General features: G+C 34.6%; 1 protein-coding gene across 1 annotated transcript in view; it reads left to right on the forward strand.

The window, feature by feature from the left end:
* The first annotated feature begins 6,076 nt into the window (after positions 1 to 6,076).
* TENM2 (teneurin transmembrane protein 2) overlaps positions 6,077 to 12,405 on the forward strand; it is an 834,696-nt gene continuing 828,367 nt past the window's right edge. The window contains 1 exon segment of the mRNA XM_032208490.1: positions 6,077 to 6,302. Within this exon segment, the coding sequence (XP_032064381.1) occupies positions 6,077 to 6,302 (226 nt within the window).

Genomic DNA, 12,405 nt, shown 5'->3' on the forward strand with positions numbered 1-12,405 from the left:
TTTGGTTATCAGCAGTGCTTTTCTCAACGTTCCTTTCCTTAAATCCATCAATTCCTCTCCTTTTTCTCCTTTTATACCTTAAAATGTGGGGTAGAGCTCCTTTCCATCTCTCTTCCCTTTCCATGTTACATTCTTTCCATTTCCAACCACACTCAGATCACTGTCAATATCCACAGTTATCTTGCCTCTTTGTTCATTTTTCCCTTGGGTTTTTGAGACTCTAACCTCCACTTTTTCCATTAGTTGGCTATCTTCAATTTCATCAAATTTTGTTATATTACCATCTATATTTTAAATTCAATTCAATTCAATTTATTAGATTTATATGCCGCCCAATCCCGGAGGAATTTTCCAATTTCTTCTCAATTTTCTCTGATGTTTCTAATAATTTTTGAATTTCAAACATAATCTGTTGTATTGTTATGGTTTCTTCTTGGGATGGTGTCATTGTCCAATTTATAAACACTGCCACTCTAGTTGGAAAACAAAGCTTTGTTTTTCACTTCTCTCTCGCTGCCAAAGAGACATCCAAAGGGCACCTGCATAAACAACCCATCTTATCTCTTTACAAGCTAAAACCTTTGAAGTGCAAGGTCAAAATGATCAAAGAAAAGAGAGAGAGAAATATTTCCAGAACTCAGCCTCCAACCTCCAAGCGGCAGTGTAACTTCTTTTCCTTCTGATGTTACTGCTCTCTTTATATTCCTTTTAAAGATCTTACTTACTTACTTACTTACTTACTTACCTTTTATATCCTCTTTATATTCCAAGCTTAAAAGAAACAAGGCTCTTAAATAGAACAAAAAAACAACAACAACCCATCCAAGCAAGCATTGTGAAAATAAAAAAAAAAAGATTTAATCCATAAGTAAAAAAAAAAGTAGTAGAAGAAAAGCCAATACTTTCACTTGAAGAAGTAGAAAGAGTTTGCAAAACTTCCATCCATAGAAGACAATAAAAAAAGATAACACACTGTCCAAAATAACTTAAATTTGCCACTTCTTTTCTTTTCTTTTCTTTACAAGTTTAATTTGGTTTTAATATTTTTTGGGCAGTCTCTTTTGTAAAAATAAAATTTCCTCACCAGATGGGCATACTTTCTCTTGCCGCTTTTCTCCGGTTGTGGAGTTGTCCCGACTTCAGCAGCTTGGGGCTGCACTTCTATCGCCAGCTAGAAGAGATTCTCTTGGATCAATCAGGGACTTTGCGATGTCCCTGAGATCAGCAAGACGTACTCTTCCCTGTCACCGTCTCTTCGGGATGGTTTAGGTCCAGATGGACCACCCCGCGGTAAAAGTATCGCCTGCAATCTCGGAGCTCTGAGATCGTCACAACATCAGCTCCTCCTTCTCCATTTGGACATGATTCTAAAAATTTATTCTAGCGATAGATGGAGGCCAAAGTCAAAGTAATACTCTCAAATCAAAATGGATATTTCAAAGGCAGAAAACTCTCAGAAGTAGCACTTTTTAGCAAACACAAACCTGTTTGCTCAGAAAAAGCTAAGAAGCAGTTCAAAAACACACTCCCAAAGCTCATCTGTTTACTAAGAAGTAAGCCCTAGAATATAGCTCACCATGACAGAAAGAAGTGAGCCTCAACAGAAAAATAGAAATTCCTATCTCATATGACAACATTGTTATATGTTTATTCAAGGATAAGGTGGCACAGCAATTTATTTTTGCTATAAAGGGTGCCAAGCACTTGTTAAAATGCTACTGTGGAAATCACTTAAAGATTGTTTAACAGTAAAGAAGCTGCTCCAAGAAAAATAGAGGCCCTGCAGAGATCACAGTCATGGCCAAAAAAGTACAGAAAGCCACTGCCCTGGAGATTAGCCATACTTCAGCAATTTTTTTTCATTATTGTTTTCAGGACACCCAAATATAAAATAAAAACACTTGAATTCTCAGAATATTTTAGAATGAACTATAGGAACCACACAATCACAACAGAAAGTAGTTCCCTGGAAGCACATAACCCTATCACAGTGACGGCTAACCATTTTGTTGTTGGGTGCCAAAAATGTGAGTGTGTGCGTATGCATGCATGTATTGGCACCCATAATGCAAAGTGCGCCACCACATGCGCATGTGCGCACAACACTCCCCCCCACTTCCCCTATGTGCGCCACACTGCTCAACTCCAAGCTGAGCGGAGTACGCCATTTTCACCCTACCCATGTTCCAGGAAAGTATCCGGAGCCTGGGGAGGGTGAAAACGGGCTCAACGGGCATACCAGAAGTTCAGAAATGATCCATTTCAGTCTTCCAGAGGGCCTGGGGAGGCAGTGAAGACAGTTTTACATTCTCCCCAGACTCCAGGAACACCTCTGGAGCCTGGAGAGGGTGAAAAATGGTCCAAACATGCCTACTGGAAGTTCATTCTGAACCTGCCTCCAGAAGGCTGAAAATCAGCTGGCCAGCATGTGCATGCGTCCTGAAGCTGATGGCTCACATAGTGGCAGATATTGGTCCACATGCCACCTTTGCTTATTTTAATTTTTATTTCTAGTCTGTCTTTTACAGTTATGTTTTTAGTAGGTTGGTCTATAGTTTCCTTTTGTGTGACGTCTGCTGCAAAGAACGAGTTAAGCAGCTCTATTTTCTTTCTACTGCCTGTTACTTCCTTGCCATCTTCTCTCTTTAAGGGACCGACTGTTTCCTTGATTTTTGTCAAGTGCTTCAAGGCCACTTTCCTAGCATTCTACATTTACCCTGCCTATGTTAAAGATGCATACTGAGTATCTTCAGCATGCTGTGAATCAGTGGATGAGTTCACTTAGTGGTATAAAATTTAAAAGTATCAAGGTGGGCTCATTTTCCTCTCATATCAATGCTAACTTGAACCAGCCTGGATGAAAGAGCAGAACAACTGTAATACTATATATCTTATTCCCAACTTCCTGAGAAGATCTAGTAGAATTACATGATTGATAGTTATTTAGAGAGCTAAAAATTTGTCAAAATTCCGGGTAGCCTTGGTTCTGGAAGAACAAATCTGGAAATGCAATCACAGTTTAAGATTCTAGTAAATATATACCAAAACAATTTTGTTGTTAATTCAATCAATCAAAGGTCCTACATCAATGGACATAATTATTACTGGATACAGCATTACACAAAGATTGGAAAATATTAATGCAGCTAAGAGAGAAAGGGAAAAAAAGGGGGAGGGAGGGAGGGAGAGGAAGGAAATCTGATTGTCTGTGGGAGATTAAATAATCTGGCTCCTGGTTAAAAGCTTTTCCATATTTTGCATACACTTTTCAGTATTGTGATACTTGGGCTTTTAAATTTGCAATTAGATCTCCATCTCATTTACTCATGTCAAGTACTTGAAGTGTATTGCTCATTGTGTTTAACTTTGTATAATTTTATCACTTAATGCAGCAGAGTTTAAAATCTTCAGTTACTTTACCAAAAATATTTTGTAGATTTTTTTTTGTAGATTTTATTAACATCTGTAGGCCGCCCTTTTCCCTGAGGGGACTCAGGGCGGCTCACATAAAATCAGGGAGGGGGAACACAAACAATGACATAGACACATATAATAAAAGTAATAAGCAACATACATTCATCATTCGGGAGGGGCGGCTATCCTTATCCCCAGGCCTGACGGGCTAGCCAGTTCTTAAGGGCTGTGCGGAAGGCCTGGACGGTGGAATATGGATATTTGTAAAACTGAACATTATTGGGGGGAGATTTGTTGTTCTCTTTATTTTACTTAACTATGTTATTAAAGCTCACATTTCATAGAAATAAACTTTCAAGCATCAAAGACCCCTATACTTATATCTGTTTCTTCTGATTACCTAAATTGCTTCTTTCCAGAGTGATATTCCTAAAAAGAAGTTAACAAAAAGTGCCATTTAGGTAATGCACTGTGTTTTTAATCCTGGCACTCATATGTCATCTAGATTTTTCATCGCTGAATGAATATGAGTTGGGTGGTAGAGAGGGAAGCAGATATTGTTCAAAGTCACAATGTCACTGCTTTGACAAGAAAATCAGAGTTAACATTTATAACAGATACAAAAGAAGGGAATATTAGACCATATAGACCGAATTTGGGTAGCTTTCTAGAATGTTAAGCAAAAATTGAGAAATAGATGGAGAAATTTGAAAACCTGAAAAATGATGTTAATAAGGTAATGGGTAGTATTTAGTTCATTAGAAAAGAAGAATGTATGATGAAATAAATTGAAATGCTGATGGATCAAAATATGCTTCTGCCCACTTTGTTATATAAAAGTGAGAGTTGTATGTTAGGAGAAACATAAAAATAATTTGAATGCAATGAGAATGGGGCACTTTAAAATTTTATTTGATAAAACAAGAAGTACTGAATATAAAAAAGAGTGAACTATGAAAAAAGTATATCAAAGTAGTTTAGTCATAGAGCCGTGGGGTGCAGGAGTTAGAATACAGCACCTATGTCTGCCCACAGCCAGGAGTTCGATCCTGACTGGCTGAAGATTGATTTAGCCTTCCATCCTTCAGAGGTCAGTAAAAAGAGGACCCAGATTGTTGGGGGCAATATGCTGACTCTGTAAACCACTTAGAGCAAGGTGTCAAACTCATGGCATCATCATATCATCGTAATGTGATGTATCACAACTTTTTCTCCTTTGCTAAACTGGATATTGGCATGGCCAGTGTGTGATGCATCTGGCCCATAGGCCGCGAGTTTGACACCCCTGACTTAAAGAGAACTGTAAAGCACTCTGAAGTATATAAGTCTAAATGTTATTACTATTGCTATATAAAGAAAATGAGAATCAAATTTTAAATATTGGAAGAAAGGAAATAGATTAAATGGAAAGGAAGATAAAGAAAGTTGAAGTTGGCAAAATCCTCAAAGAAAAGGCTGAAGTCTAAAACATAAAAGGTACTACGTGAATCAGTATACAGAATGGATTTACTGGAAGTAAGGAAGGTTGGAATGGTAGCAAGGTATGAATGAAGACAGAATTAGAGTTTCTCTGATTTTACCTTGTTCCTTTACGTTCTTTTGCTTAATCATTTGCTTTTAACACTTTGCATATTACATACATACATACATACATACATACATACATACATACATACATACCAGAGAAATCAAGTCTGAGTAATGTGCTTGGTGATCCAAAATTTATGCCAGCAATTAATAGTAAAAAGGTAAATAGATTATGACCTTTTGCATCTAATTACAGGTATAGCATGTTAATTATAGCTATGGCATCATAACATTGAGTGCACCAGAACTGAAGCTTTTAGTAGGTTAAAATGCATAAATGTAATGCTCTGAAAGAACTTCAGAAAACTTTCCCTAAGCCAATTAGGATTTTTTATGGGCTTCTCAAACTACGTTTGCACAATTACAATCAGCAAGATATGGCATGAAAGGATTACCTGATGACCAAAAATGATAGATTTTTTTAAAAAACAAACTTAGAATACGAAGAAAACTTTGCTCCCTCCCTCTTAAACAAAACAAGCAAACAATAATAAACAGACATAACCATCCTTTATTGTTTTGTATATAACATATTCAAATGAATTTTCAGTTTAAAACAAGAGTTTTTTTACATGATTCACTCTATTAGTAGAATCTAATATTCAAATATACCTACATCTAACAAGAAGTAATCATTTTTCCTTTTTTTGCAGAGAACGAATGTCAAAGAATTGTTAAATTGTTGTCATTGGGCACACAGACATGAACTTATTTCAGTAGTTTGCTTTTTCATCTATTTTTAAACACATTCATAAAAATAATTTTAATAAAATGTAATTAAGCACTTAAACTAATTTTTCTTTATATGTTGCTATTTAAGTTAATTTATCTATGTGTTCATGTATGTATGTATGTATGTATGTATTACAATTCTAATTTTTGAATTTTAACATTTTTTTCTAAGTGATGTATATAAAATGTTATGTACAATGTGTTATATACCGTCTCCATTTATGTAACACATAAATAAGAATCATTGCATTGTTCTTTTTCTATGTTTTGTAGGTAGTAAAGTAACCAGCCACATTTACATCAGTGGGGGGAAAAGATTTAATTTTCTCCTTGACTCAGAATTATGGATGTAAAAGACAGAAGGCACCGTTCTTTAACAAGAGGTAGATGTGGGAAGGAATGTCGCTATACAAGTTCTTCACTGGACAGTGAAGACTGCAGAGTACCTACTCAGAAGTCCTATAGTTCAAGTGAAACACTGAAGGCTTATGATCATGATACAAGAATGCATTATGGAAATCGAGTTACTGACCTAGTTCATAGAGAATCAGATGAATTTCCAAGACAAGGTATGTTATAGATTCTAGAATTTTATCAATATTATTGTTGTAACTTTAAGTGACCATGTACTTACTTAGCATGTCCCTTTGGCAAATGTATTTACTTGTGATTTGACATTACTGTACAAAATTCAGGTTCCATTGTGATGCTAAATTTTGAACATGTTGCCATTAGGCATTCAGAAATGCCTTTATGTATTTTCTTTTCAGTATAGAAGTATTAATAATTATTAAAATTATGCAAGTATCATACTGTTATATTTAAGTATTATAAATATTATAATCTTGCATTATGTTATCAAGATTTGTACATGTATAGTAGAGACATTTTCGCATTTATTTTTTCTGGATTAGTTGGCCTCTGAAACTATTAGTGTAATTATCTTACAGCAAACTCACACCCAGTCTCCATCCAATGAGTAAATTTACTGTTTTTTCTGTTTCTTAATTAACTAAATTACATTTTGCTGAAATGTTTTCATCACCTGATATTTAATTTTACTTTTCAAAAATTAAAAACTAATTTCCCCCTAATTTATTTTTATTTTATCCTTACCTTCTACTTTTTCACTAACAACCAGAAGTCTGTAATTAAACCAAGGACTGAGAATTCTTTTACATGAATGTATAAATTGTTGTCCAATATACCTTACATTTCAAGAATTTCATTAAAATGTATGAAGGATGTAGCATTTTTTAAAAAATTTGGTTACAGTATGTTTCTCTCTGCATTTGTTTAAGTATTTATTCATTATCATTTTATTTTTTTAACCTTTAAATTTATCAATTAATCAAATAAATATACTTCAAATGTGTAACCTTGCATTTAATATACCAGTAGTCAGATCTATAATGCAGGATATGTAAATATTTGTAGACTTGCATTGAGCTTCCTGGAATTCTTTTAAGTCATCTAATTCTTTTGTAAGATTGAACCAAGCCAGTTGTTTCTAGGATTTTCCCTAGCCCTAAATAAATCTCATGCAATGAAATATCTTGAAAGATGACCTTGCTAACAAAATGGATCCCACAGGCTTACCAGTTTTGTGAGAAAAATTTTGTTCAGCACTGATTTAATTTAATCCAATTTATAGTTATATAAATGCACATGATGCTTGATGCTTTATAAATACCTTTTAATCTATCTGGATCATTGGTTCATGTAATAATTAATCATATTTAATTGCTTTTATCGATACATTTATGAGATCATTAGTTTGATTTTTTTTTCTTTCCAAAATGTTAAAAACTCTGTGGAGCTATAAACATTAAACCAGTTTCTCAAGATATTCTCCAAGGAAACTCAGAACGGTTTCAGTCTTCCAAACAGCAATGCAAACTTTCTTAAATTTTGAAACACCGGTTGGCCAAGGACTCAAAAAACATTATAGTTAAGTAGATATCTGTATTTGGATTTCCCGCTGTTTGTTATAGCCTGCACCTCACAACAATACACATCGCGTTATATCTGTAGCATTACTTTTAAGAACAATGTTATTTGAATAAAACATTGCCCTTTTTTAAAAAAAGTTTCAGACTACCCTGTGTCTGGATCTCTTGGATTTTTAAAAGCTTCCTCATCCACTATATGGAATATGTACTCTATACTGTTTGTAATATTTTAGTTTAAATATATGTTGAGAGAGAGGTGGAGGAGAGAAACTTGTAATATTAGGTAATTATGAGTGGAAGACCTAAGAACAAGAATAAAGAAATACAACTCATTGTAGTAAACATGAACACAGAAAGTGAACGCCAGTGCAATGAAATAATAATAATAAGTAAGTAAGTAATTAAGCAAGCAAGTACATAAATAAATAAATAATTTGATAGTATAAATATAAAAACACAAATGTCATAAAATGTATCTCGTTGAAAGCATTGTTTGAAGATATGCTGTGGGTTAACAGTCAACATTTGACTCAAAATTGATTTAAAACAGACAATTGTAAATTAAATGAATAATATATATCTGCACTAGTGGCGGTTTTGAATTTTTTTTTAATTTAAAGCTATAGAATATTTATTTACTGTATACTAATTCATTCTGAGGTTCATTCAGTCGTCTGATTTGTCACACTACAGATATGAATATGTGTTCAGACACATAGCTATAATTGGATGTCTCAGAGAATGTTTTGTTGTTATAAATAACCTTAATTGCTTTTTATAATTGTATTAAGTTTTATAGTGCTCAGTGCTCAGTATTCAGATGGGTGGCCATATAAATGTGTTTAATAAATATTTTTGGTTCTTGGTTCTTCATTTTTTTATTGCACAGTTCAGTATTGCATGACAACATAACAATTAGTTAGTTAGACTTTATATAATAATGACATTTAATAAAGATAAAAAAATTTAAATTTAAATAACAATCTTTTAAACTGTGATACCTAGATGGTGTAACACTTAAAATCAAGAAAAAATACTTTCATAACTCTGTATGAAAAATTAGTAAAGTCTGAACTGAGAAATTTTCAGAATGTATACATTAAAAATGTGGTACTTGAGATAGGTGAAAAGTAGGCTGGCAAGAATGGCGGTAAAGAAGAAATAGCAAGCTATCTTGATTATTTTGTTTTCAAAATAGAAATGAACTATTTTCCGAACGTAGTTGCTTTTTTACTATTTGAAAGAAGCCACAATACAAGCTTAATCTACTTTAATACTGAAATCCACTTGAGAGGGATTAATGTTTAAATAAAAAAAACCTTTTGTTTCAGGTCTGTAACTTAACACTTTGTTAGGGTAAGAAGGGCAAAGATAAGAAAATGAAGGAATAAACCAAGTAGGTACATTCTCCAAGTAATACTTTCTAGAAATTTAGGAAAATATAATCAGTGAATCAAATAACTGTTAAAATATGCTTTATTAAGGACATAGTGAAGTATTTTACTATCAAGAATGTGAAGTTCTGAGTTGAGGCAGGTTTAAGGCTATGGGTTAGGATAAGGTTAGATGCAATAACATGGGGAATAAATGAGGTTACAAGATATACACTGAAACTCTTGAAACATATCAGCAGTTGTCTGATACAAATGCATTTAGTCCATACATAAAATATAAAACTCAAGTCATTGGTCTTATATATTATGTCATACTAATTATTCAAGTGGGACTTTTTTTTTTCTATACAGGTCAACAAATGACAGTGAAGACATATATCACTCATGAGAATATAGTTTCTTATATAGCAAGGAAACATATAAGTTCAGTTAAGTCCTTTTCAATTAATTCATTAGATCCTACTTTCTTGTTACTGTCTTGGTATTAGTATCTGATTTTCTGTTATGATTAGGACAATTTGGAGGGAGGAAAAATAAGTTATTAATTATCTAGCTATTCCAAAATTAATATAGCCCCCCTTTAGAGTGAAAATTTGAGAGGGATCACACTGAGTCCTATTTTGCCGGCTAATAGCAAACTTCAGTGATACAGGTAAGATTTTCTGTGAATAATCTTTGCTCACAGGGCAATGCTTGTACAACACTCTGATGTATTTACCAAGGAAATTCACCCAGGATTGAGGTATTTTAGCCCTATTCTTTTTTCCCCATTTGCAAAGGCCACTTCCTGGAAGAGGGATAATGCTTGTTCTAATAGATCTATACTAGTCTCCCTTTATTTATTTATCAGCATAAATACAACACAAATGTAACAAAGGCAACAGTAAAAATATTGGGTTTCTGTCTGGATGGTCTCTTATGACGAGCCGATGGACAGAGAATGGAAGCAGTGAACTTCCTCCCATATTTGGGCATACCAGGGGTTGTGACTACATATATATATATGACTACATATACATATACATACATACATACATACATACATACATACATACATACATATATATATATACACATACATACATACATACATACATACATATATATGACTACATATAGTCATATAATCAGAGAAGCAATTGAAATAGAAAAACGCCCACACAGCATGAACAGGCGGGACGATACATCCCGCCTGCCAGCCTTTTGGAAGCCTGCCCTTATTTATTTATTTTTTATTAAATGTTTTATTCATTTTCATTTTCAATTTTGTACATTCACTTATATACTGTATATTTGCAATAATAATAATATAATAGTAAGAAAAGAAAAACCCCAACCTAAACACAACTCATAAACCCAACCTATCGCTTTCATACACCCCTTCTTCTCCCCCTCCAACTTTCCTTTCTCCCTCCAACGATCACCCCTCCTACTTCCCTTTCCCCTCCTATCTTCCTTTCTCGCCTTCCTCACCCTCCTTCCCCTCTCAACCTCCTTACATTCCCCTCTTCCTCCCTCCTTACTTCTCCCTCTTCCTTTCCTCTACTTCTCGCTATGGTGCATTTCTCTATTCCTTAATCTATTCAGTTACGCTAAAAAGAAAAAAAGAAAGGAAAAAAGCAAAAAAAAAAAGAGAAAAATAAAAAGAAAATATAAGGATCAACAGTATACAAGTGTATTCTTCTTATTCTATATATTGAAACTATATCTCCACCCGCCCACCCACCCCCAATGAACCCCCCTCCCTAACCCCCTCCGACTTCCCAGGTCACACACCCGGCACCGTTCAGTACCATTCACCTTCAAAATATCTTATTAACAATAATAATGAAAATAAAATAAAAAGAACACTCCGAAAAAGAAAAAGAAAAAACGAAAAAGTAAATAAAAAAAAATTTAAAAATCTTTTGCATTATGCTCAGCCTCCCATCATTCTTAAAATTTAAACAGTGTGAATCATTCCATTTATATTTTGTCCTCGTCCCTTACTTCTTTGATATTTACCCCCATCTTCCTGTAGACTCTCCAGATAGCCTTTCTTAACCTTATATTCAAATATTAGTTTATACAAAAATCAATTTATGTTCAAATACAGAGCAGTCTAATCATACTTTCGCTACTCATCTTCCTACCCTTCGTTTCACGTCTCCATTCCTCCCAAGCCCAAATTGCATAAGATTAGGATCTCGCTCTTCACTTTAAAATCCTGAGCTTTTTATGTTATACTTCAAGCATGTAAATCCGTAAAATGTGTGCCCAAAATCCATACCAGTTCATTCAATCCCAAGATCCCTTCATCAATATCCCGCTCCACCTTCCTTTCTGCCCCACTCCTCCCAACTCCATTCATCCCAAACCGCAATTCAAATAAATCTTAGTCCCCGCTTTCCTCACAGAAAACACTTCATGCGCAGTTTGGATTGAGATTCAAATAAGTCTTGTAAAAGTCCCGTATAATATCTGTCTAGAATAAGCAATGCTTCTTTCCATTCCTCATCAGTACACAGCTTTACCATTTCATACCAAACAGAAATCCTAAAGTTTTAATCAGTCCAAAAGCTTAGAAAGTATTTTAAAGACATCGCTGGATCTATATTCTTTACTCTTCTGCCCTTTCGGAAAGAGAAGGCTACCCTCTCCCTTATAACCACGTGTCCCGCTGCTTTGAAAATATGACTGAATCCTCAGTTTCCGCTCTTCTGCCTCTCCAGTAGGGGGAGAACAACTCCCTCCTTCTTGTAACCAAGTGACTTGCTGCTTGTCTTTCCTTCACCTTGTCCTTCCACGTTTCCGAGTGAGTCAAGAAGCCCCGCCTTCAGAGTTTTATAATAAAAGTCCCGAGCTTCCGAGACAGAATTAATACGAAATCTTTGATTTTCAAATGTAACTGTGATTCCAACTGGAGCTTCCCATTTATACTGTATTTGACGATTTCTAAGTTCTTGGGTTAAAAAAGTATAGCCTCTCCTTGCTTGCAGCATCTGGAGCGGGATTTCTTTAAAGACAAACAAATCATGGCCATCGATTCGGAGCCTGTTATTGTAAAACTTTTGAGTGATCGCATCTCTGGATTCTCTTGTGAAAAAGTATACAACTATGTCTCTCGGAAGCTGTCGCTGCTCCGCCACACGCGAATTCTGGCGATAGATTTTTCGAATATTCCAATCAAAATTGAGTCCCGGACCTCCCACCGCCCGGCTGAAAGCTTCTACAAACGTCTGTTTCAAGTTCTCTCCTTTCTTTTCGGGCAGTCCTCTGACTCTTATTGCAGACGCCTTTCTGTTATAATTTATCATTGTAAGTTGTGTTTGAGTATTTCTAATCTC

Source organism: Thamnophis elegans, chromosome 2 (genome assembly GCF_009769535.1).
Source record: "Thamnophis elegans isolate rThaEle1 chromosome 2, rThaEle1.pri, whole genome shotgun sequence".
Lineage (NCBI taxonomy): Eukaryota > Metazoa > Chordata > Lepidosauria > Squamata > Colubridae > Thamnophis > Thamnophis elegans.